Source organism: Vicugna pacos, chromosome 21, assembly GCF_048564905.1.
Source record: "Vicugna pacos chromosome 21, VicPac4, whole genome shotgun sequence".
In the NCBI taxonomy this organism is placed as follows: domain Eukaryota; kingdom Metazoa; phylum Chordata; class Mammalia; order Artiodactyla; family Camelidae; genus Vicugna; species Vicugna pacos.
Genome location: NC_133007.1, coordinates 4422277 through 4449180, shown reverse-complemented (window position 1 = coordinate 4449180; position 26904 = coordinate 4422277). Strand labels below are relative to the sequence as shown.

The following is a 26904-nucleotide window of genomic DNA, read 5'->3' as shown; positions in this document are numbered from 1 at the left end:
ATGTGTACTTTTAAGAAAAACCTTCCTCCCCCTCTTCCTCTGAGAGCTGTGAGGTGGTTGTAGTGAACCTCCTTTCAAAAACTCTGAACACAAATCCATTCAGCTCTCAAACGCTTCCTTAGCGTAAGAAGCTGGGTTGGCATTTTTGAGTTGTTTACAATATGTTTCAAATTATTTTTTGTTAAACCTCACTTAAAATTAATTAAGCTTTTAAAAAAACTTTAGTTCTGCAGTGCTCATTGGATTCTATTATTTCCTTCTCTTTTAGGAGGAGACAAGGCTTCTAGTATCCTTCCTCTGCTCTTCTAGGTCCAGGGAGAGGGGCTTATGAGCAGAGAACACTTTAGGGAGCAGACCCTGGAACTGAGCCCACTTAGAGGGCCTCACAGCATCTTGTGCTGTGACGACCGTAAGTCACCCCCAGGTGCTTGTCTCTTACAACAGTAACACTTACATTAAATGTCACTAATATGATTTTCCCAACACTTTCGTGTCAGTTATATATGTCTAAATTCTACTACTTACATAGGAAAGTTTTTCAAGAGAATGCCATGCCATTCTTCATTTATTTTAGTAACTTCCCTCCTCAAATCCCAACAAAATCAGATGGAAACGAACAGAGTGGTTGATTCAGCCATTGAATCCTTTGTCCCACCCATGAATGAAAAAGTTGAGATTTATTGGTCAGTTGGTTCCAGGATGCGCATTCCATTCATAGAGTGGGAAAGCTTTCAGGAAATCCTAACATTGCTTTGTTCCCTTTTTAGCTTTAAATGCAGACATACTGGAATCCTGACTAGGGTGAGAATTTATTAGAAAATGAAGCCCGTTTCTTAAGATTTTTGTTATAGCAGATGAGTTTCAATAGGTTTTCTCTAGGTTTAAGTATTGAGACCACATGGGCAAGAACACCTTCAGTGGTGTATATGTTATAGGATTTTTTCAAAAAAGGCAGATTGATGAAAGATAAATTGAACTTATTCCTTGTGACTATCAGAAAGATGAAAGTATTTGCTGATAGAAGAGAAAAAGAGGGTTATAACAAGGGCTATGAGAATCTTTGGGGGGTATTGAAATGCTCCTAACATCAGAAAGAGCATTGAGAACCTTTGTAGGGCCTGTCCATCGTGAAAGGACCTATGCCCTTGCTTTACTGAGGGGAGAAAAAGAGTTTAGTTCATAAAACTACAGAAGATACAACGTCCGTAATGATTTACATTCCCGCCCGTGGCAGAGTAATGCCCCCACCCCAAAGATGTCCAGTCTTAGTCCCTGGAATCTATGAATGTATTTGGTTACATGACAAAGCAGAATTAAGGTTGCTAACCAGCTGACCTTTAACTAAGGAGATTAATTTGAATTATTTGGGTGGATCCAGTGTCATCAAAGCATCCTTAAAAGTGAAGGGTGGAAGCAAAAGAGAGAGAGAAAAAGATGCGAGGGTGGAAACAGGATCGGAGAGATGCTGTGTTGCTGGCTTTGAAGATGGGGGAAGGGGACCCTGAGCCAAGGAATGCAGGCGGCCCCTAGAAGCTAAAAAAGGCAAGTACACGGATTACCTCCTGTAACTTTTGGATCACAGAGCTACTGACACCTGGACTGTAGCCCAAGGAGACGTGTTGGACTTCTGTTAATTTTGTGTGACTGGTTTGTGGCAATTTGATGTAGCAGCAATAGAAAACTAATATGTCATCAATAAAACCTTTGGTCTCTTAGGGAGGTTGTTCATAATTTGATAGGAGACAAGGAATTCTTGTCAGGGAGACTGGCTCCAAAAATTCCGTGCTCGCGGGCTCGGGGAAGTGGAAGGTCAGGTGGGGGCTCACCTTCCCCTTGCTCTGTCGCGGGCCTCACGCCCTGTTCGGCCGTGGCCGCCACACTCAGCCCCAGAAGCGCGGTGGTCACGCTCAGCCTGACAAGCGCTGTTAACTCTCCCCTCCCTGCCGCTGTGCCTTTGCTGTGGGTTAGCCAGAAAAGTTTAACGTGGTGCTGTTTTAGAATTACATTCAGCTGTAATCACGTGAGGGCGAATGGAAATAAATTCCCTTGCCTGCTGGGTTGGTTGCCTTTGGCTCGTCTTCACTTTTGGCTAAACGGGCCTGCCTCTCACCCGGCGGCAGCGCTGTGGGAATTCTCCATGGAAACGTGCGGTGGGGCGGCAGGGCCCCAGCTTTGTGGACGACAGTGGTGGTTCTGTTAAAGGAGACCCTAAAGGGACACTGGCTGTCAAAGACTTCGTCTCAGATCCAAGCAGGCCAGCTTGGGAGAGAAATGAGATTAAAATGTTCCTATGAAGTTGATTAAAAAAATTTTTTTCACTTGGCAAAGGGAGACAGGACATCCTTCTTTTTTAAGTAAAGAGTACCAGCAGTATTTTTTTTTAAATGTGCTTATGTTTGGAAACTACAGAACAAAACTGACCAAAAAAATCTGAAAGGCAAGGTACATACATTCTGAGTGGTTCCTGGAAAGCTGTAAATCCAGCTTTGATCATCTAAAGCAGTGGTTCTGACCATTTTCTGGCAGTTGGTGGGAGGGGTTGATGATAAACGCCTTTAAGAACCTGCTACACAGTGTGGGCTCTCTCTAGAGAAAAAAGAGCACATTACCGGACTGCTTATGGCTTGGGGACCCCTACACTTCCCTAAGCTCACCCAGCGGCCCGCGGTTATGACTCTCCAAGCAAAGGCTCCCAGGCATGGATGGCAGGGGACACGTAGGTGGCCATTATGAGTCCGAGGAGAGTACCACTCCTGGCTTATATTGTGGACGGGGCAAATATCTAAAGCATGGTTCTGAAAAGTAAATTCATCAATTTCATTAAATTTAATGATTTAAAAAAAAGTATGTCTCTGAAACTTGAAAAGGAAAAGGGATTGGCTATTTTTGAGTTAATTTTATGTTTTTCTTATTACTTTTATTTGATATTTCTGTTTTTCTTTTTCTTTTCTTTTTTTTCTTTCTTTCTTTCTTTTTCTTTTTCTTTCTTTTTTTTTTTTTTGATGAACTTAGCCCTTGAGAATGACATCAGACTCCTAGTCCTAATTCTTTCCCTTTTTTTGGTCTCTACTAAGGTTGCCAGCAAGCACCAATTAAGATAAATCGATGTTATACTGAGCTATTGTTGAGTGCAGTGGAGAAAAGCAGATCTAAAACTGGTGGGATGTCGTGATCCGAAACTCAGCGTCCTTGTGTTTGGTTTTACACAGCATTTTTCATAGTGAAGAGCTCTGCCATAGCAGCTTTCTGCGGCTGGGGAAAACCGAGCCGCAGGCTGGCGCTGACTTGCTAATAATGTATTAATTCATCTGAAATGCAAGGAAAATCCCGACTTCTTAACACATTCTGTGATTGTCAGGGGGCCGCCGGCTCCCTCCCCCGAGTCCTAACCTACTTCTGTCCAGTTGTAGCATGCTAACAAGACAGGTTTGCAATGGATGGTTTAGAATTGTTACAACCTACATGTGGAAGGAGGAGGCACTGGTGAGCCCCTGAGCTCTGGGGGAGGAGGAGAAGTGGGTGACCAGGACTTGGAATAGGAAGTGTAAGAAACCTTATGGCAAGGGCATGAAAGCTATCAGACTTAAGAAATAACTTTACATGTGAATGAGAAACAAGTTCTAGCAAGAGACACTACTTTGTTTTCTTTCTCTGGTCCATAGTGACTGTGAAATCTTTGTTCTTTCCTTGGTCTCCCTTTCAGACAGCTGTGGGTTGGGACTGGGGGTGAAGGTATTATCCTCAAGGGAAATCTCGTGGCGTTTGGTAACTGTCACGTGGCACAGAAACACTAGGTACTTTTTGCTGTTAACATTGTCTTAACTGTCAGGGACTAACAGGGATAACGTGGTCAGTCGAAGGGCAAGAAGCGGGCAGGGCCCTTCACAGCAAAGGCCCAGAGAGGGAGCTGGGGCTCCTGCTGGGTGTTCTGGCATTGTCTGGTCACGGGGAACCTTTGCACAGAGAAGCAGACCTTGTGAGTGAGAGCACCCGCCAGGTTCTCTGTTCAGCATCGCTGGCCCCTTCCTTTCTTGCTAGGGAACAAGGAGTTTTTGCCTTGTTGTCTTTGACCTCTGTTTTCTCCTTGAGTAAGTGCCTCCCCGGGGGTAACAGGACCTTTCCCAGGTAGACTTTGTGGCCATGACCCCGTTCCCAAGCCACACTTGGGTGGAGAGGTGCCTGCCATGGAAGGGATTATTCAGAGGGATTAAAACCCACCCTCGTGCTGAGTGTGGTGTGCAGTCCACAGAGGCCTCGCTGGGTATTGCAGACACCTGTAGACTGTTTCGCCGTGTCAGTCTCCCGAGTCAAGGTCAGCTTCTGAACATTTTTCTCATACCTGACCTGTGTTCTTCTGGGTCAGTTAAAGAAAAAAGCCTCAGCTGCTCCTGGGCTGGGGGTGACGGGAAGAGCAAAGACTCCCAGAGGCCCCTGCAGCAGCGGCTGCACGTGAGGCCCCGCTGCCCTGCCGGCCTCCTCTCTGCTCTTCCCTCCCCAGCCTCTCTTTCATTTGTGGCAGCAGAGGGCACTCATTGATTCATTTACCAAATGTTTATTGAGCATCTGCTAAGAGCAGGCTCTACTCCGGGCTCGGGGCATATGGCAGAAAGCAAGATAAAAGCGTGAAGATGTCACAGGAGAGGGAAATGTCACACCCCAGGACGCTCCGCCAAGTGAGCGTCCTTGGCTTCGAGTGAGAAGGAATTCGAGAGCGAGCCGAAGCAGAACGAAAGCAGGTTTATTCAGGGAGAGACACACTCCATAGGCAGAAGGCGGACAAGAGGGCCCCGGGGTGTGGGGCTGTCTGCGGGCTGGGTGACTTTATATGCTAACGAGTGGGAGGAATATTCTAGCTATCTTGGGGAAGGGGCGGGGACTTTCAGGAACTGGGCTACGCTCACTTGTTGGCCTTTCGTGGTCAGTCCCGGAACTGTCACGGTGCCTGTCATGGCAGGGGAGTGGTTTTTAGAAGTATAATGAAGGGGTCATCCTTGGCACCATCTTGGTGTTAGCTGGTTCCAGCAGGGTTTTGTCCTATCCTGTTTTTCTCATGGCTGTGTCCCCCTCCTCATTCTTTTAGCTGTTGTGCCCTGCCCTTCTTCCTTCCTATCTCAAAACCAAAGCCCTTACCATGGCCCACCAGGCCCTTATGATCTGCCCCCGCCACTCGCAGGCTCAGTTTCCTCTCTGCCCCCACTTACTCTGTTCTGCTCCTTCCTCACTGGCCTTCTGGATGTTTCTCAGGCATACCGTCCTGCCATTGCCCCAGGGCCTTTGCACCAGCTCTCCCCTCCGCCTGGAAGGCTCTTCTCCTGGAGATCTTTGTGGCCCACTCCCTCACCTTCTGGAGGCCTTCAGTCATTGTCACATGTCACATTGTCCAGGGCCTCCCCTGGACATTCATTCGAAGCAGCCACCTCCGGCCCTTCAGTCACGTCTGAGCACCCTCACTGCTTTATTTTTTCTCCGTCGCACTTTTTACTGTCTGACTTAGTGCGTAGTAACTAATTATTAGCTCATCATTTATCTTCCCCGACTGCAGTGTGCCCTGTGAAAACGGGGGCTTTGCTTAGTTCACTACCATGTCCCCAAAGCCCAGGGCAGCCCCGGAACGTAGGCTGCAACAAATACTCATTGAACGAGGACTAGATGAGTGAACAAACGGATGAGTGAGTGAATGAAAGAAGAGCTCGAGGTTTCTCTCCTTAAAGAATTTGTCATTTGGTGGCAGAAGATATAGAATAAATCAACCAAATGACGACGATCTGTCTGAGAGGCAGTGACTCGGAAGCTGGGCTCTGTCTGGAGTCTCACCGCCGAGGCTCACATCCCTGCTTCACTTAGCAGCTGTGTCTTTTTTTTTTTAAGCTGGGATTGTTCTTTTTTGTTTTTTCTTTTTGTTACTGTGCATTTTTGTTGTTGTTAATGGAGGTACTGGGTTCTGAACCCAGGACCTCGGGCACGCTAAGCGTGCGCTGTACCACCGCACTCTGCCCTCCCCCCCATGTCATCAGGGGCAGATGACTTAAGCTCTCTGGGCCTCGTTTTCTTATTCATTAAATAGAAATAAAAATAATTCTGGCATAGAGGATTAACGTGAGAATTAAATTAAATGAAACAACCCCTATGAAGAGCTTCGCACAGCGCCTGGCACACAGGAGCGCTCAGTAATCATTAACTGTGGTTATTGGTCTTACTGGATCTTTTGCCGTAATCAAGTGGAGACTGGCAAGCTCTTCAGGTTAGTTCCGTTGTGGCCTGGTGTGTCTGAGGCATCTCTGTTAGGGAGCAGAGGCTAGAGGGCTCCCCCACCAGAAAGGCTGTCCCTGGGGATAGCTTTATCCTGAGATTTCTTGGAGCCGCAAGTATCCCTGGTCCTCCCTTCAAACACACAGTAAACATTTTATCTCCCCAGATAGGCTGCAAACAATACGTCCATCCCCTCTGGAAATAACTGTTTCCTGTTGAAACATTAGCAGCCAGTTAAATATTATGTTGGGGGTTTTTTTTCTTTTCTTTTTCTAGTGATTTTAAGGCTGCGGTTATGTAGTTGCTTAAGACTGTGTTTTGGAGACATTTTAAAATCTTTTTTTGCCTTGTGAGAGAGAGAAACCATGTAAAAAGTCATTCCAACAATTTGTATTTTAATTTAAGGGTTATGAATTACCATTTGAAGAAGGGCAGTTTCTCACTGGTAAGCCTTCTTAAGAGGTGGAGACTTTGATCTTAAATCCTAGGGAGGCTTTGCAGAAATTGGAGGTGACACTGTTGACAGGTTTGTCTGTAGCTATTCATTAATTAAACACATACATACACACTCTTTATTTACTCCCCTGGAGTAAATGAATTGAACTTGACTTTGGGTTTTTGATGGGAAGCTATGAGCGGGGCCAGGAAACATCAAAGAAACACTCTTAATCTGGTTGAACTAACTCTCAAATGACCTAGCTTGAACATTAAAGAGTTCTTGATTCCAACGCTGGTCTACTCTCTTTTCTGTAAGGCTTTAATTCTCCTTAATGATACGAAAAGCACGGGGGCAAATAATTGTCCCCTCGCTCGTCTGTTAAATTCCAGAGGGTTACAGGCTTTTTAATTTTACCTTGCTTCTAAACATCTCCTTTGTAAAGCTGTGTATACATTTTTTTTTTGCATTTTCGTACTGCTTACACCTTCAAGATCTCCGCTTTGAGATCTTAAAACTATTTCTTTTGCATTTTATTTTATTTATTTGGGAGAAGGTAATTAGGTTTTACTTATTTATTTATTTATTTTTAATGGAGGTACTGGGGATGGAACCCAGGACCTTGTGTATGCTAAGCACACACTCTACCACTGAGCTCCACCCTCCCTCCTCTTTTGCATTTTAATTTTAGATTTTTTCAGTGATCGCAGCTGTCCTCAAGTTTTCTTATCCTCCTAGAATGTTAGACATGAAGGCACAGGTGGGTTAAGACACTTATATAAGCAAAAAGCCAGATGGTGTGTTTGCAGAGACAAAAATGAACCTGCCATTGGGAACCCCGCTGGAGCACTCATTTGTTCTCAGCCTATTGGGTGCCAGGCACTGTTTCAAGCTCTCAAGAGAGAAAAGCCCTGCTCTCGTGGAGTTTATGTTCTGATGGACAATGAACACAGTAACTGTGTTGATTACACAGTATGCTGGAAGGTGTTAAAGGCTGTGGAGGAAAACAGAGCAGCGGTGTTAGTGTGGTTTTGCATAGGGTGGTCAGGGGAGGCCTCACTGCTAAGGTGACATTGGAGCAAAGACCTGCAGGAGCCGAGGGCGTGTGCCATCGGTGCTACGGACGAGGCGGAGCGAGTGCAGAGATTCAGAGGCAGGAGGATGCCTGGTGTGTGGGGGGAGCAGGAAGGAGGCCAGTGAGGCCGAGGGAGACTGTGAGTGTGGGAGTCGTGGCCAGGAATATCAGGGGCAGGTCACTTGGGGCCTCGTGAGACGGCTAAGACTTCGGCCTTTTCTCCGGGTAAAGAGCAGTGGGAGCCAGGGGAGGGCCCTGAGCCGAGCAGCAGCATGAACAGGATCACTGTGGCTGTGGGGCGGGAGCCAGGAGAGGAGTTAATGGCTGTTGCATTGCTGGGGTGGAAGTGGTGAGTGGTGTCAGGATTCAGCATATGTTGTAAGGGGAGAGCCAGAAGGACGTGCTGGTGGACCGGGCAGAGGAGTGTCAGGGATGACTGCCGTCTTTGAGCCTGAGTACCTGGGCCATGTGCGCTGACACACACATGCCTTATTTTTTTTTTTAATTGAAGTACAGTCAGTTTACAATGTTGTGTCAGTTTCTGGTGTACAGCATAGTGCTTCAGTCATGCATATACATACATATATTCCTTTTCATTATAGGTCACTACAAGATATTGAATATAGCTCCCTGTGCTCTACAGTAGGAACTTGTTGTTTATCTATTTGGTATATAGTAGTTAGTATCTGCAAATCTCGAAATTTATCCCTTCCCACCCTCTTTCCCCACTGGTAACCATGAGGTTGTTTTCTGTGTCTGTGAGTCTGTTTCGGTTTTGCAAATAAGTTCATTTGTGTCTTTTTGTTTTGTTTTGAGATTCCACACCTTCGTGTCAGATCTCATATGGTATTTTTCTTTCTCTTTCTGGCCTTCTTCACTTAGAATGACGGTCTCCAGGTCCATTCATGTTGCCACAAATGGCATTACTTTATTCTTTTTATGGCTGAGTAGTATTCCACTGTATATCCAGCCATCTGTTGATGGACACTTAGGCAGGTTCCATGTTTCGCATGCCTTACTGTTGATGGTTCTCTCTGGTCTCCAAGTTATTACCAGCTGATCGTGCTCGTCCTGATTGTGAGCCTCTGGTCACTCTGCTGGCGGGGAGAAGTGTCTGTGTGGTCTTTGAGCAGATGGTACCAGGTTAATGAACGAGAAGGAACCTTGCTCACTCACCAGTGTAAGTGGCTTGGTCCTCCTGGACACCGTCTGACCACACCCCTCTGTGGCATCACATTCTGGGAGCAGAACCGTGATGGGTGTTTGTGGCATCCCAGCCAGCATCTAGGCCCTGAGCCTGAAAATAATGTAGAGAAAGAGTAGCAGAGTATGAGAAGCTGAAGTAAAGCCAAAGGGGAGGAAGATCAGGGAATTTTTTAGTACACTCGTCTCCGGAAAGAAAGCTATCAGGAGCAGTAAAATGTGTGTCTTTCCCTTGTAAATGTTTCCCTTTTATTTCTACCTCTTGAGCTTCCAGCTGGGAGATAAAAGATGCAGTATTTCCAGGATGACCAGAAGGAGAGTCAATGAACGAACACAGACTGGGACAGAAGGAAGATTGCACCCACATTTAGTCACTGGGGCTGGCAGGAGGAGGTCAGGGGTCGCCCCAGTCAGGAGCATGGCAGGCACAGCGGCCCCACTCTTCACCGCACCCACCTCATCTCTCCTACTGGGATAAACCGCCGAGTCTGTTTCAAGGGAACATGAGGACACGGCGTGCTATGATGGTGGCCAAAGAGAGAGCCAAGAAATCCCACTCTGTTTATTTACTGGGAATCCCACTTCCCAGCCCCGCCTTGCCCGCCGGGGGCTGCGTACATCTCAGTCTGAGTTCTTATCTCTGGGAAAACAAAGGGTAGCCCCAGGAGGCCTCTAAGCAGCAGGTGCAGGACAGAATGAAGAGGCACAGGGAGGGCAGAGGCCAGTGGAAAATCTCTTTGGGAGGCCAAGAAGTCCATAAGGCTGATGAGCTCGAGAAGGGAGCAGGTGGATGGGGTGGGGCGGGGGTGGGGCGCCTAGTGCCTAAGGGCGCAAACTAGAACCTGCTGGAATCGGGTGATGGGGAGCCAGAGGGACTGGCATTCGGTCAAACCGGGTGGCGGGCTTTCATTTTTAAAAGGACTAGTAAATCCTGGGAACAAGGAACCACAGGGGTACTGGGGCCCTTAAACCCATGAGTAGAAGACAAAAGTGTGCTCTTTAAAAATGTAAGCCCCACCAATTAGAGAATTTCTATTATCAAAACTTGGGGACAGATTACCAGTTTGTGAAACTCCAAGGAATCTCTCAATTCTTCACTGATGGGAAGAGAAACTGCAGAAACAGTCTAGGCATTACAAGTTAGTATAAAGGTTCCTCCTTAAGAATTTCAGTGAATTTGCTAAATGTATGTTCTGAGCCAAGCAAAACGTGATGTATTTGTTTGCAATGGGCTTGTTTGCCTATGGAGTTGGAGGAGTGTGACGAGGTTATTTAGTTAAGTTGTGCTTTTGTAATGAGACCGATTTTAGAATTTAAGCACCTATCACTTTTTAAAACATTGTGGCCCTGTGTCCCCTCCCCACCCCGAGGCTGGGGACGCCAGCTCAGCCTGGCCCCGGTGTGTCCACGGCTGCTCTCTTGGTGGCCGAGATGTAAGTGTTCTGCTCTTCAGTCCTTGTGTCCATCTCAGCCTCTCCTTGAGGGTGCGGAGTTACGTCCGTAGCCCTTCTCCAGCAGCGCTTATCCTCAAGGAGACCAGACCCACAGGCAGAGCGTGGGGTGGTCATCGTGCGCTCACGTGCGGCTCAGGTGAGAAACTGTGCAAACAGAGCCACGTCTCCCTTCGGTAGATACGCGGAGGGCGGGAGTGTGGGCTGCGTGCCGCAGAGATCGTGAGGAGCCTGCCGCCTGGGAGTCCCCGAAGACCGGATTCTCCTGCTGAGGGGAGCAGCCAAATTTCACCTAAAAATCTAAAGAAAAAAATGTTAAATATTAAGGGAAAGCTTTAAGTAGTGTGATTCATTGTTAAATCACTTTTCTATTTAGAACATATGCGTATACACACACACACACACGCACACACACACGTATTTACCTATCAAACAGATATCACCAATGCAGGATCTTATTTATTTATTTATTATTTATTTTTAGACTTTAGTTTTTAGAGCAGTTTCAGGTTCACAGCAGAATTGAGCAGAAAATACAGAGTTCTCACATAGCCCTTCCCACCCACACATGTACACTCCTCTACCCTCAGCATCCCTCATCAGTGTGGCGTATTTGGTGCAATCGATGAACCAACATGGACACATTATTATCAACCAAAGTCCACAGCTCACATTAGGGTTCACTCTTGGTGTTGTACATTCTGTGGGTTTTGACAAACGCATAATGACATGTAGCCACCACTGTAGTGTCACACAGAGTAATTCCATTGCCCTAAAAATCCCTTTGCTCCACCTATTCCTCTCTCCCTCTCTCTCCCCAAACCCCTGGAAACCACGATCTTTTTATTGTTTCTGTAGCTGTACCTTTTCCAGAACGGCATTTGGTTGGAATCGTACAGTTTGTAGCCTTTTCAGACTGGCTTCTTTCATTTAGTAATGTGTCTTTTAAGTTTCTTCTGTGTTTTTCATGGCTTGATAGATCTTTTTTTTTTCTTCACTGCAGATATATTTTTAAATTTACATTCCTTTGCTAACTATGTAAGTTTCAAAAGCTAAAGCTCTAAACATTCTTGGAAACAGTGACCAGTGCATGTGTGCAGTACCATTTTTTGATGCTATTTTATAAATGTTACTTTCCTTAATTATTCCTGAAAAGTGTAGGTAGCTGTTATCTCGTGATTGGAATGAATAGAGTTGCTTTCCAACACCGTCGACTGATGTTTTTGTTCACTTGCTTTTCTCCGTGAAGGTACGGAAACCTGACGAGCCCAAGCTGTGAAGACGATGGAGGCCACAGTTCATCGGAGTCGAAGGCGGTGATCAGGAAGTGAGTCTGCCTCTCCTCGGCCCTGCAAGCGCTCAGTGTGGCTTATTGTCTTAAAAGAATGTCATTTAGTAGAGTTCTTAAATTCCTTTGGAACATCGCCATGGCTTTTTTTCCCACCATACGTAAAGTCATAGAACTATTTTTTGACTATGTAACGATACTCATTTATTCACTCGGTAAAAATGTATTGGGCACCTACTGTTTGCCAGGCCCAGTGCTAAGGGCTAAGCTGTGAACAAAATAAATAAATCCTGGCTCTTACGACGTTTATATTTCAGCAGAGAGAGACTGAAGTCCACGCAAAAAGGCATGAAGCAGGCAGGGGGGGCTGGATCACAGTGGGGAGGCTGGCTAACATAGGATGTCAGCAACGGAGCCGCTGGAGCACAAGCTGAAGGTGGCGCAGGCCAGGCCTGGTGCGTGTCCAGCAGGGAGGACGTGGGAGAGGCTCTGGGCAGGCGCCGTGCTCGAGAAACAGCGGAGAGGGCAGTGAGTCCACAGCAGGGCGGGCGAGGCAGCGTGTGCCCGGGCACGGAATCTGTGGGCACTGGGGACCTGTGTCATGTGGGGACTCGAAGGCCTGGGGAAGGATGCTGAAGTTTATTCTGAGGAAGATAAGCACTTCCAAGGTTTTTGGAGAACAGTGCTGTGGCCCGATTTATATTGAAAAGGCTTCCTCTGGCTCTGTGTGGAGAAAAGACCGTGACATTGAGGGTGGGAGCTGAGGGGCAGCACAGAGCCTGGTTAGGACCCTTTCACGGTGCAGGCAAGGGCTGATGGCAGCGTGGACTTGAGTGGTAACAGGAGTCGTCACCATTGTCATGGTCATGGCGACAGGTAGTGGGAACTTGTATCAGTAACAGCTTGGAGGTGTTGCTGACAGGAGGCCCTGATGGAGTGGACGGGGCATATGAGAGGAGGAGGAGGCAAGGATGCCTCCGAGAGTTGCGGTATGAGCATCTGACAACAGAACCTCGGCTTCACGAGAAAAGAGTCTGGTAGGAGGAGCAGGTATGGCGGCGAGCCTGTGTCAACAATTTCGCCTGTGATGTGTTAATTTTGAAGTAATTGGGTGCGTCTGGATTCCAGGGAGAAGTCCGGACTGGAGGTGTACATTTGGGCATCCTTAATTTATACGTGGTGTTTAAAGCTGTGGGGCTGGATGTGACCTCTGGGGACGTAGGATAGAAAGAGAAGGGAAGGGTCCAAAGACTGAGCCTTGGTTCCCTCCAATGTTGACAGTTAGGAAAGTGGAGGGTCGAGCAGAGGAGACTGGAGCAGAGCAGGCAGGGGAGCGGAGAAGAAAGAAGCTGTGATCCAGAAGAGCATCGAAGAAGGGGTTTTGGAGAGGGAGTGACAGGCGGTGTCTGAAGCTGCCCAGACTTCAAGTGAGGAGTCCGGGAAGTGACAGCTGCCTTTGCATCACTTCGATCTTTGGCCGCCTTGACAGGTGCAGTTTTAGTGGGTGGAAGTGTGGCTCGAGGGAGGGTGAAGGGGAGGGCGGGGGGGTGGCACGTTTAACAGCTCTTCGGAGGAGCTTTGTTGTAAAGGGGAGCAGAGAAATAGGATGGACGATGAGGGCAAGGGGTGGTCTTTTTGTTGTGTGTGTGTTTTTTAAAAATAGGAGATAGTTTATGCTGATGAGAATGACTGAGGGGCACTGAAGCAAATGTCCACGTGGCAGGGGTACAGGCCGCTGTAGGAGTGAGGTTCCCGAGCAGACGGGTTATGTGCCAGGGCGCTTGAACCCACTGTGTCAACATTCCCTTTGGGGTCAAGCGTAGGGGGAGGTCACCCTGTGGGATTTTTAACTCTTCAGAGGATTGACTGATGGACTGCTTTTTCCAGGAGCCGGGGATGTGAACATGAGAAAACTGAGTATCTTTTTAACTCCTGAGTTAGGTGTCAGGTAGTTTTATAATTTTATTGGTTAGATCATAACCTTCCAGAAAACCAAACACACTAGTGTAGATATTTGAATGCCAAGTGCGAGATGTGGTGAGTGAAAGGAATCAATGCCTCATTCCTAAAGGGTCTGGGGAGGCTTCTTGGAAGAGGTGACATTTGAAGCAGATTGTGAAGGAGGATGAAGAGTTGGGTGGTCGGAAGAGGAAACAGTGGGTGGGACCAAGGCAGGGAGACGCAGTGCACGTGACATTTGGGGGAACAGCGCAGAACTGGTGCTGGCTGCCGCTCTGTGTTTATGCTGGGGGAAGGCAGTTAGCGGAGCTGAAGCTGCCACGGAGGGGTCTAATTTCTCGCAGGAGAATTTGGACATTCCTGGTAAGCAGTGGGCAGTCAGCCCTACAAACATTTTTGCAGGAAGGAAACAGTATATTCAGATAGGTGACTTGGGGAAATGGATTAGCCTTACAAACTTCTTTTTTTTTTAATTATTTGTAGTTCTTTATTATTGTGCCCAATCCAATGCCACTGCCTAGCCCATAAATCCTTCACGACCAAGTGCGCCCCACCTCTCATCCACACCTACTTCCTGTTCACTAGCATGTACGGCAGATGCTCCTTAGAGTCAATGATTAGTCCCACGTCGGACTTACAACCTTCTTCCTCAAAGTGTGGTCTGCGGACCAGCTGCGTCAGCATCCCCGGGGAACTTGTTAGGGATGCAGACTCTCAGGCCCTGCCCCAGACCTAGATTAGAATCTGCATTTAAACCAGGTCCTCAGGTGGTTCCCGTGCATTTTAAAGTTCGAGCATCATAGGATTAGAGGGGCTTGGTTGCTGTTGTTTGTTTTGTTTATCCATGAAAACGTACTGAAATAATAATTTTTTAAAAAGAACCTTTTTATAATAAGTGTCTTTAAACATGTATAAAAGAAGAGATACTATGAAAATTGAGTGGCTCGCTTGTCAAATGGAACCTCGACCCGTGACCAGATTCAGAAAGAAGCGTGTTGTTACCCACGTGTTTTGGAACCACATCACGTCTAGACCCACCACGCAGCTAGCCGTCTGAACGTTCTGCTCCCAGGAGAGTAACAGTATGAAAAACACTTGGAGCTTTCCTGTTCTGCAGGGGCTGTTTTGAGATTAAACAGGTTTCTGGGAAGTAGCAGTTAAGGAAAATTGATTTGTACCCTGGATGTGAGAGTCACACTCATTCTTTTAAAGGCCTATTCTAAAATGTCATTCAGACTCATTGTACACTGGGGAACAGAAACGTGGGTGAGACTCCAGGAGAAGCTGTTTTAAAGGGCTTTACAGTTTTAAGCTCTGAGGCCTTAACAAAGAGCTTCACACAGTACAACTCCCCTGAGGGGACCATCATCTGGGGACAATGGTCCTTTCCTAAAGCCTCACAATGAATTGGTAGAAAGTTCTTGACCCTTTTTCTCAGACCACATTGCCTTTTTAAAAAAATCATGCTTGATGAAAATGTGCCACTTTATCTAATAATGGGTTGCTCTGTCCTGGGACTCTTGGAATGCTGAGATGCCTCCTCTCTGCTGACCTTTCTTCTTTCCATTCCCTTTTCTTCTCTTTCTTACTGTTTTTCCCCCCACTTCTTTTATTATTTTTCATCTCACTCCACCATTACCTTTTTGTTCTCTTTTTCAAAAGCTCTGATCGTTTCTATGACTCGATTAGGGTCACAGCTTTGTCTTTCCGGGAAGAAATTAGGGAATACGATCCACATCTAATGTGTTGAAAGGTCCTTGATCGTCTCAGCGCTCCGGCTTCTGACTTGTGGTAGTGACTGAAGGCGCCTGCTGGCTGATGGATGTATGGGAGACACGGCCACTTGGCAGTTCTCAAAGGGGCGGTTTTGCCCCCGGAGGACATTGGCAGTGTCTGGAGAACTTTGGTTGCCTCAACTTGGTGGGGAGATGCTGTTGGCACCTAGTGGGGAGACAGCCCTGTTCCGCCCTGCAGGAAGAATGACCTGACCCTCAGTGTCAGTAGTGCCTTAGGTAATACACCCTCTGTATGGCGATGAGGCCTCAGTCCTCAACTGAAAACAGTCTTTCTTTGTGAACATCTAAATGTCCATAAAGATAGGACCACACTGACTTGGGAATTCATTTATTCATGCCCCTACTTATCATTAGGCGACTCAAATGCTGTGGTGGCCGCGGGGCCGGCCTCACGTGAAGGGAAGGGCCCTGGGCAAGGAGGCTGGAGACTTTGGGTTCGGGCTCCTCCCCCATCACTGTCACTTCCCAGCCCTGTGACCTCGTCACTTCACTTCTCTCGGTTTCGGTCCCTTCACCCAAAACATGAGTGCTCTGAGGTCTTTTCAAGTTCGATGATATCCCAGGATGAAATCTATTAAGCTTTCTCTTCATCTTCTTAAAAATGAAAATGAATATCGGAAACAGAGCTGTGGTCCAAATATCATGCTGACTGAGAGGTGCCCTTGACTGCTTATCTCTGTTGGAAAGACGGTGAAACCAGTTTTGATAAAGCAGGGAAGAAAGGACAGACAGCCTGTTACTGATCGCGACATCAGAGCTGCTCACGAAGCTCACAAATGGAGAGACGGGCCAGCGCACCAGGCGCGGGGCCGGGCGAGGAACGGCAGGAGGCCCGTTGTTTTCCTTTGCTGCCAGTGCGTCGTCTGGTGATTTCAGGTGGGAAACAGGCGGCAGGAATTCAGTGACAGCCTGAGAAGCAAACATCCCGTTTTAGGGCAGACGCCTTCAGTTTTGCAGGCCAGGGGTGACAGGGTGGAGATGGGGAGTCACTACTGGCTTCAACTATGACAAGAAAAATGTTCAACTAATTGTTTGGCTTTTCAGTTTTTGATGTAAAGCATGGAGCGAGGCTTACATTTGATACAGGCTCCCAAGTCCCAAGATAACAGCCTTTCCTGTATTTCTAAATATGGATCTAATCAGCCTTTCAGAGGATAAAAGAACTTGAAAGAAGGAAAACGTGGAAATGCAGATGAAACAGTCAAGATGAAAGGTTGGTTTCTGGTGTCTTGGACCACAACTGGCTAGTGTTCCTCATGAATTTCAAAAAAGTATCAGGTTGTGCCATGACTCCCACTTGTAATTCCAGCCCCAAGTATGCCCGGTTCCGGCTTTGTGTGATAGCAGAACCTTTAAAGTCATCTGGCAAAAACCAGGAATTCCTTTAGTTGCAAGGAATTCAACTTCCAAGGCTTCTTGAAGTTGGAATCTGCTACGCAGTGACTTCTGATGTTAGCGCTAGACTTGCTGGCCATGCCGAGCCGTGCCGAGTTTATTTGTGTAGTCCCTAAACTGGTCGCTGCTTGGAGAGTAGGAAAGCCTCTTCCGACACCAGAAGACAACACCTCTGCCCACGTTCACCCTACCTGCGCCCTCTTCCTCTTTCCTGCTGACATGCTTACATGATGAGATGCTGTCTCCTTAGAATAACAAAATCTGAACCAGATGGAAAAAAGAAACCTTCCCTAGCATTGATTTATTACATTCGTTGAGTTCAGAAGTAAAGAGCATGTGAAGAAGGGATGGAACCACACAGAGCCTTGACACCAGGAGTCTTCATTCTCTGAAATGCATTTGAGATTAGAATATCATGTATATACATAACTTTATTTAAAGAGGTTTAAAACTCTTCAGGAATGACTTTTTTTTATTCCTTTTTAAAATGACTATTATAATGTTGAAGTCATTTCTGTTTCCTGTTACTGACCCCCATCGCTTCCCTCCTGGAAGGCCTTTGTTTTGTTTTCTCACACTCCTCACCACAGCAAAGCTTTAACCTGCTGAAACCATTCTACTGTTATCGGCGCACATTCAGATAATATGAATGTCATTCTTGTCATCTTTTCCCAGAAGTTGTGAATAGTGACAACAGATTTTAGTCACTGGTGAAGAGCCATGTAAATAGGAGCAATCCGAGATGTTGGAAACACTTTAAAGAAAAGGGAGATGAGTTCAAGAGAGTTGGCTGTGATTCTTAAATATCTGGGAAACTTCACAGTGGAAAGTATTTTTTTTAAAAAAGTCCTCCCATTGAGAGAGTTTGCAATCAGTATTCATTCCAGCAAATTCAAATGTCCTACAAAGGCAATTGAAATCAATCTGAGTGATTGTAACAAAAATGGGGAAAAGAAAGAGGGGTCAAGAACAGAGCAAAAATCAGATTTAAAACTCCAAGTTTAGAAGAATTAAAAGCTGAAATGTGAACGGAGCATTTTTTAAAAAGTAAAACCCAAGAAATGGAGACATCATATGCCACGTAAAAGAGCCTGATATGTCTTTAAAACACCCATAGTGAGCAAAATGAAAAAGAGAAATTACAGTTTTAAAAGTCGTTGAGAATCTTGAATCAAAGTTGCGCACTTCAGGGATGAGTGTAGGCTCCCAAGGAAAGGTTCCTTTTCTGCCGAAGGAGGAGTGAGACAGCACGGACCGTCACCGATGCAGAAAGAGGAGTAACTGGTCACTTGAGAATCTCTTAAGATGGTCTGCGTGTTAGAGAAGGGTAGACAGCACATCCAGCCACTGTCACTTGGTCGCCCTGAAGCCTTGCAGAAGAGGAAAACGATGGCGCGTGCGGCGCCGGCCCCGCCACCGGCTCAGGTCGGGGTGCGTTTGCTTTGCTGCAGGGCTTTCTGCCGGGCATTGTGTACCTGCTTTTACCACCAGAGACATGCTACGAGCTGTCCTCATTTTGTGGTGTGTAATTTTATGGTGTGTATGGTGTAAGGAGTGTAAACTGAGGCTTCAGAAGAGTAGCACACTTTGCTGAAGGTCTAGGAGCTGGTTAAGTGACAGGTCTGGTGTTTGACCTCAGGTCCACCTGACTCCAGGACCGGGGCTGCTCCTCCTCATTTTGCTCCTGGTCCTTGTATTTCAAAGAGCGTTGGGATCTCCAGCGCCCGTGAATCCCCCTCCCCACCCACCCGTTTGCCTGCATCGCAGTCCAAGCATTGCGGACAGAAGTTCTTCAAGAGCCAGGGTGCAGTATCACTGTGGTGATGGATGGCTGAGCTGGTTAGCATTCTGAGATTTTAAAATTTGGGATTATTTCCTTTAGCCCACGCTGTTTTGCCTGGCTCTGTTATTAAAGGAACACCCCGAGCCAGGTCCCCACACAGCTGCTAGAATTGTGGAAGTTGGGCTTGTTTCCTGGGGAAGGAGATGGGCTGCAGGATGTGAGGAAAGGAGAAGGAAGGCCCGTCCGCCCGAGCGCCTGCTTCCTGTTCCTGCTGCCTGGTAGCATCTGCCGTCATCAACAGAAAGGCCATCCCAATGCTGAAAACTGCAGAATGCCTCAGCAAATTTTTCATTAGAGGCCTATTTATAGCATAAAAACTCCCTCCTCAGACTGTGAGTAATTGGAGAATAATGAGTTACTGAGGTCCCTGAAAACCAGCTTTGCTGAGTGGCAATATCTCTTTCTAATACTGATGGCTGGCACTCATTGATGGCTTCGTAGGAGCAGTCCCTGGGTGAAGCACCATGTACGCCTTCAACATCCTCGTAATAACGCTGTGTGTCATTATTCCTGATTTACAGATGAGGGTCCGAGGCATCGGTTAAGGAACACGTCCAAGGTCACACAGTGAATGAATGAAAGAGCAGGTTTAACCGAGGCCTTAACCTTGACACGCTGTGGCCTCTGCTTCTTCCTCTGTGATAAAAACGAGAATATTTCTCTTTAAGTTCTTCAGTTGGACTCTCCTGTTCATTTTTTCCCTCCCTGTAGGACATTTTAAGCAACAGTTTTAGATTTATATAAAAATGGAGCAAATAATACAGAGTTCCCACATACTCCCTTCACAGTTTGATATGTCACTAACCTCTTACATCAGTATGGTACACTCGTAACAATTAATGGACCAGTGCGTTGTTAACCCAAGTCCATAGTTGAATCAGATTCCCTTATTTTTTAACTCATGTCCCTTTTCCGCCCCAGGTCCCCATCCAGGACACTGTGCTCATTTTGTTGGTGTATCTCCCTAGGTTCCTGTTGGCTGTGACAGTCTCTGACGTTTCCTGTTTTCGATGACTGGGACAGTTTGAGGAGCACTGGTCAGGTGTATTTTAGGATGCCCCTTTGTGAGATTTCTTTTTCTCGTAATTAGGTTTGATATTCTTCCTTATAATCAGACTGAACGTCTGAGACTTTGGGAGACGCATCACAGAGATGAAGTGTCATTCTCATCCCAAGGCATCAAGGCCACAGAACGTGAACGCGGTTTATGACTGTTGATGGGTTTTGCCTTGATGACCTGGCTGAAGTTGTCCTTCTTCCAGTTTCTTCACAGGAAATGTCTTTTCCCCTCCCCTTCCTTTCCGTATTGTATCTACGCTCAGCCCACACTTGGCGAGTGGGGAGTCCTGCTCCCCCTCTTTTAGGGTGAAGCATCGACCCGGTTGATTTGGAAAACTGCATGGGAGTTTTGTCTTCCCCATTTATTAATTTATTCAATCGCTTATTTACATCAGTATGGACTCATAGATTTTTTAAAAATTTTATTTTACTGAGCTATAGTCAGTTTACAATGTTATGTCAATTTCCAGTGTGGAGCACAACTTTTCAGTTCTACATGAACATACGTATATTCATTGTCACATTCTTTTTTGCTGTGAGCCACCACAAGATCTTGTATATATTGCCCTGTGCTATACAGTATAATCTGTTCATCTATTCTGCATATGCCTGTCAGTATCTACAAATTTTGAGCTCCCAGTCTATTTCTTCCCACCCCTCTCCTTGGCAACCATAAGTTTGTATTCTATGTCTATGAGTATGTTTCTGTTTTGTATTTCTGTTTTGGTTTGTTTGTTGTTGTTTTTTTTAAGATTCCACATATGAATGATCTCATGTGGTACTTTTCTTTCTCTTTCTGGCTTACTTCACTTAGAATGACATTCTCCAGGAACATCCATGTTGCTGCAAATGGCATTATGTTGTTGGTTTTCATGGCTGTGTAGTATTCCATTGTATAAATATACCACATCTTCTTTATCCAGTCCTCTGTTGATGGACATTTAGGCTGTTTCCATGTCTCATGGATTTTTCTTTCATACTGTGGGATATGATGCCATGCTACTTTATTTTTTCGCTCAGATTGTTCCAGCTTTGGCCATTGGGAGCTCTTTGGGTTGACTCCCCTGTCACCTGGACATGCCCCCATTATTGTGTTTGTCCTTACTTTGTGTCCCCTCCTTACTTTGTGGCATGACAAGATGTTCTAGACGCATCTGGTATATTTCCCACCCCAGTCCTAGAATCAGCCATTTCTTCAAGGAGACCTGGTCCTTTTTATTGGAGAACGGTATTAGAAACCAAGATCTGGGCACTAGGTGTGCTCACTGCGGCTGGGGCGTCATTTCTTTCAGGCCCCCTCAGCTGACATGGCTAGGACGTACATGTGTATTATTAATTACGTAAATATACATATCTATAAATATATAAATATTTCTCTGTATAACCATCTGTATCTATATTATATTAAATATGAGTTCTTACTGATGTCTTCAACTCTAATCTATTACCACATGGACCATTCCAGCCGCCTCCCCTTACTTACTTGTACATTTCCGCTCCCACAGTGTGAAAACTGGCTCCTGCCACCTGCCCTCCATTTACTGAATTGGTCAGCTCTGGCACACAGGTGTAGCAGCATCAGAATCGTTAACTCGTGCCCCTGTGGGAGACAGCTCTCAGCTAGAGTCCGGTGCTTAAGTGTCGTTCCTTCTGCCTTCAGTCCTTAGGCTTAGAGACGGCAGTTCTTTTTTTAAAAAATGAAAATGGCTAATTTTTTTTGAGCACTTATTATGTCCTAAGGACTGTTCTAAATACTTTCTATGTGTCATCCCTTTTGGGCCTCAAACCAACTCTGTGAGGAGGGATATCTTCTTGTGCCCATTTTACAGACGGGGAAGCTGAGGTGGAGAGAGGTTAGGCTAGTCTGACTCCCGAGAGCGTGTTTAGCCACACTGGCTACACTGCTCATGAAAAACAGGCATTTCAGAGACCTCCTAGCTTTGTTCTTCTTCGAATGGAATGCAGTCACTGACGTCCTGAGGAAGGTCTGGTGATACAGGGTTACATCTATGCACAATAATTCTCTTCCGTTTCTTAAATTTACCTTTAGCTGCCAGGGCCTGCACACGTGGTTTGGGAATGAAAGGCGGATGTGTAAACATTCTTGGTTTTGAGGAACTGGTTTTGGGTCCCTCTCCCCACCCTCCTCGGCCCTTCCACGCCCCTAGTCACTCTGTGTCCCCATGTGTCCTGCCCGTCACGGTCTCCCCTTCCTCCCCCTTGCCTTGGCACCTCCTCTGTTCTGCCCCCACCCCGTGGCCCCTCGCATCTTCTTGTGCTTCTCCCTGACTCTGGCTTCGTTGTGTTCATACTGCTGGGTCTCTCTTATTGACTCTTCTTTTTCTTTCCCTCCCAGTGTTCTAATCACCGTTAGTACCAAAATTTACAAGAAAACATTGCAAGATTACCTTGACGAGCCTGGATAATAATGTTTCCATGCTTTTTCAGAAAAAAAAAAACCCAGGGGGGAGGGTGGGAAATCTCTGTACCTTCCTTTGTTCTTTCTCATCAGGAAAACCATCTAGCTGGGAGTCTCAGAGGCAGCCTCTAACTGGCAGCCTTCCCTGGAACAGAAGAATATTGTTCTGTGACTAGGAGAACAAGGTGGAGGGTCTGGCTTGGAGTCAGGGTCAAAGTTGCTTTGCTTTCTTTCCCTGAAGGGAGGAGAGCAGTGGCTCCCACCCGAAGGGCTTGGCAGTGTCCCGGGCAACACTACTTCAAAGGCCACCTTCTGCATAGATCTTACCTTTTCATCATCCACATCAGGGAAAGAGCTAATCCTTGGAGAATATGCTAAAATAGAAAAATATTTTGCTGCTTTTAAAAAATGTTTCCATGTCTTATCTTCTGCTGACGATTGAGTAACAATAAATTATTATCTCAGATTTCTGGGGCCGGAAAAGGGCTCTAAATGGACAGTTATTTGTTTTTGTCATGGTAATCCTATTTCTTGGCCTGGAAGCTGTGCATCATGGGAGAGATAACTTCTTACGTAGAAATTTTTTTATTAAACCTTTTACCGATTCTGGAGAATTTTACTACCTATGGGATTGATTGTAATATGATTTAATGCATTTACCTTACAATCCATGTATGCATTAAAAATCTGTGGTTTGAGCATAACAGCAGCCTAAAGCCCATCTCAGTGAGCCCTCTTACTCTGCGTTGCATGCCTGAAGGGCCCCAAGAGTGACTAGAAATTCTGAGCTATTTCCCTGTACCTCTCAGCGAGGACATCTGTCTAATATCTTCCAACCAGGTATTATTAAGTGTGATTTCAGTTTGGCCAGCAAATTTCATCATGCTGCATTCCTCCCTCTTTTCCTATTCCTTAAGCAGCTCTTCTTTCCATCGCTCGCAAGCATTTTGCTCTCTCCCACCTCAGGACCTTTGCTTATGCTGTTCCCCCAGAGTCTTCACCCCACTAACTCTCCCTTACCTTTGAGATCTCAGCTTTAACACTATTTCCCTGGAGGGGTCCTCCCTGGAGCCCTGGCCAGGTTCACTCTCTCTGAAGGTAAATCTTTCTGTGGGACCCTAGACTCCCCTATTGTGACATTCACCACGTAAGTAGTATCTGTGAATATGGAAAATAATGAGCACTCAATAAATATTGGTTTGATCTGTGAATTGGTTTTCTTCAGGAATCTGTTCTACTAGAAGGAGAAGTCTTAGAAACCACATCCAGGTCTGGGCATGCCTTCCTTCCCACACCACTGCAGGCTGGGAAAGGAGCAGTGCACTCCAAGGGTTTGCGTGTTGTTGAGAATGCCTGCGGTAGAAAAAGCAACCCTGCTTGTCCCCTCCGCTCTCAGATTTGGGCCCCACCCCTGCCACCCCTCACCATGCTTCCTCAGATCCACACTTCCCCTTGGGACGGAGGAGTTCTGCTCTGTAACCGACCAAAGATGACTTTGGAAATTCAGGAGGCCACATGCTGGCTTTTCCCCTTTCTGAGTTTAGATTATATCACAGTCTGAGTCTTTCCATTTGGCTTCTGAAATTATTTTTTCCGTCTTCGCAGGTCATTCAAGAAGCATGTCTTGTAGTTCAGATTACACTTTGATGTTTCTGAATTGGCCTGTCCTGAGGAGGATGCGTCAGGGCTGTGTGTGTGTGTCTGTGTTTCTGTGTGTGTGTGTCTGTGTTTGTGTGTCTGTGTGTGTGTCTGTTTCTGTGTGTGTGTCTGTGTGTCTGTGTTTGTGTGTGTGTCTGTGTGTGCCTGTGCTTCTGTGTGTCTGTGTTTCTGTGTGTGTGTGTGTGTGTCTGTGTGTCTGTGTGTCTGTGTTTGTGTGTGTGTCTGTGTGTGCCTGTGCTTCTGTGTGTCTGTGTTTCTGTGTCTGTGTGTCTGTGTGTGTGTGTCTGTGTTTCTGTGTGTGTGTGTGTGTCTGTGTTTCTGTGTGTGTCTGTGTGTGTGTGTCTGTTTCTGTGTGTGTGTCTGTGTGTCTGTGTTTGTGTGTGTGTCTGTGCTTCTGTGTGTCTGTGTTTGTGTGTGTGTGTTTGTGTGTGTGTCTGTGTGTCTGTGTTTGTGTGTGTGTCTGTGTTTCTGTGTCTGTGTGTCTGTGTGTGTGTGTCTGTGTTTCTGTGTGCGTCTGTGTGTCTGTGTTTGTGTGTGTGTCTGTGTTTCTGTGTGTGTGTGTCAAGTGGTTTTAAGCCTGCTAACAGTTATGTTTCTCCCCAGGTATCCCAATGTCTTTTTGACATGGTGTCACTTGAAATTCACCTGATTGGTGTCAGGTAGACGAAGGTAGGCGGTATTGCGTCCCTTCTCCAGATAAGGGTCAGTGACCCGTCCTGCTCCTGCTCCCATGGGTCACGAGTGGCACGGCCAGGATGGGGACCAGGTTTTCCTTCATTAGCCACCTTTCTTGTTCTGTGAACAGAGCCAAGAAGCGTCTTGGGTTTAACAGTCACACCTTCGCTGTAAGTTTGTGACTGTAAACCAGGGTTTCCCTTCATTATCAAGGTTCATTACATCTTTCCAACGGAGCAGTTCTGGTTAGGATGTAAGTTAGATGTTAGGAGGGGAGCCAGGAAGGGGAGGATGGAAGAGCCGTTGGCCAGTCATCCTGTTGTCTCTGTCATGACTTTGTGATGCTCCTTTCCTTTTAGAAATGTTATAAGTCTCACATTTTAACTACTTCCTAGTTTATCAAGAACAGAAAATTTCTCTCCAGGACTGACAAACAAACATAAAGCTGCCATGAGCTTTGGGCCCGTGTCCAGGCCTTTCCAGAAAGCCCGCCCCCCCCCCCCCCAGATGCTGAGAAACACTCTCACGACAGGAGGGCAGGGGTCGGCCTCGTGCTGTGTTGCCCTGTCTATGTCCGGCTTTCCCTTCTCTTGCTTCTCCCTCCTCCGGCTTCCTGCCTCTTTGGCCTGAAAACCCTTTTCCTAGCTAATTCAGTGTCTGGGTTGGTAGTGGGTTTTCAAAGCCTTCTTGGGCCAAGCTGTGGGAGGGGCACTGTCACAAAGCATAAAATGAGTCAGATTGATGGTCCGAGTTTGTGCACCTAAAGGCAAGTCCCTTTAATTCTGAGTGAAGGGTCCCCTTCAGATCTCCCTGGACCTACCGAGGCCGCAGCTTGCTGTGGAAGGAAGCGCTATGTAATGTGCTTTATGGAAGTAGGCAGGTGCACAGAGATGTACACAGGGACACACATTTTGTAGTTGTAGTTGTGAGACCCTAACAGTAACTTAAATACCTGTGCTGCAGTGGAATACTTACATTAATGATGTGTGTGCACACAGCGGACACTGTGTGACCCTGAGAAACAGTGGGAGCTAGAGGTGGTGGGTGGGGATGTGTCCAAGACATACTATTCATGGGGGAAAACATCCACGTTGGTTTATACATACATGTTCTGTCTATCTAAATCTTTCCATAGAAAAGCCTAGGAGGATAGCGTCCAAACTGGTAACCCGAGGTCATGTAAATAGGATTAGAATGAAGGGAGAGTAGATATTTTGCTGTTTTAGTTTATACACACTCATAATATTTACTTTTTTGCAATAAATAATCCATTCTGTAATTTTAAAACAGTGATGGAGGTAAAGGAGTAAAAGATATTTTAATATCTATTAATATCTATCTTTTAATGTAATTTTGGGTTTCTACTTGGGTTTTCGTTCAAGTTATGAAACTCCAAGGGGCCCTTAGGGTCCTTGGGGTGCTGGTCTCATCATGAGGGGAAGACGCTCTTTTCTGGCTCCCTTAATTGTGGGGTGTGAATTCTCATCCTGGCATATCTAGGTTTTTCATCAGTGTCGTCGAAAGAACATGCTCTCCCTGAAATATTAAAAAATAATAAGTGATCAGTAGTGCTAACTAAATCAAATTGCCTTTCTTTTGAGAAGGGCAAAACTGCTCGGTAAGAGTTAAGCTGACGTAGCAAACGTCAGGCTTACCTGTGCTCCAGGCTGTCACCCCACCTGTGTGCCCATCCTGGTTCTGGGATCGAGGCTTGTCAGCCAAGAAGGGAAACTGTGGAAAAGGTCCTGTTCCTTATACAAATGAAATATTAGAGTGCCGCCTCATTTTCTTCTTTAGCTCGTGATACCTGATACTTCTTTTGGTGAAGAGAGGAGAAATAATGAAGGCTGTGTGTGGGGTCCCAAAAGCTAGAAGTCCATCATCTTGGGGGGAGTTAGGGCTTCACCTTATGAAGTCGGGGTCAACACAAACATTCATTCAAAGCAGATGATGTAACAAGTGAACCAAATATTGAAGGTTCACTGACTAGAAGTTCATTAATTTCATTTCGCTTGTGCTTTCAATTAATCCCAGAGCCCAGATTAGTTTCTTCTAGCTTTCTGCAGGGGCATGAAGCGTTTGTTTACCTTTTGATTTGATCTGGACGAAAGCTTTAGAAAATGCTGAATTATTTCTATGGTTTTAAATTCCAGCTGTAAGTGATGGTTTGATGTCATCTGCTTCTGCTGTTGGTACGTGAATTTTGCAGCTCCAGATGCCTACGTGTCCATGTTAGTGAAGCAGTGATCCCGCAGCAGTGAGAACAGTTCATAAATTTACTTTCCTTCTGCGTTTGTACTTCAGTTCCAGAAGTTAAGCATTACACTGGCTTCAGTTGTATTTATGCCTTGATCACAGTCCAGCTCTCTGCTATGAAATTGAGACGTGAAATTTAGA

At 46.2% G+C, this 26904-nt stretch overlaps 1 protein-coding gene across 3 annotated transcripts in view; it reads left to right on the top strand.

Annotated features, from left to right (window-relative positions):
- Positions 1–26904, top strand: part of RGL1 (ral guanine nucleotide dissociation stimulator like 1) — a 249451-nt gene that overhangs the window by 179192 nt on the left and 43355 nt on the right. For all 3 annotated transcript variants that reach the window (XM_015245678.3, XM_072945948.1, XM_006211768.4), the window contains one exon: positions 11664–11741. In XM_015245678.3, the coding sequence (XP_015101164.1) occupies positions 11664–11741 (78 nt within the window). The remainder of the gene's footprint in view (positions 1–11663; positions 11742–26904) is intronic.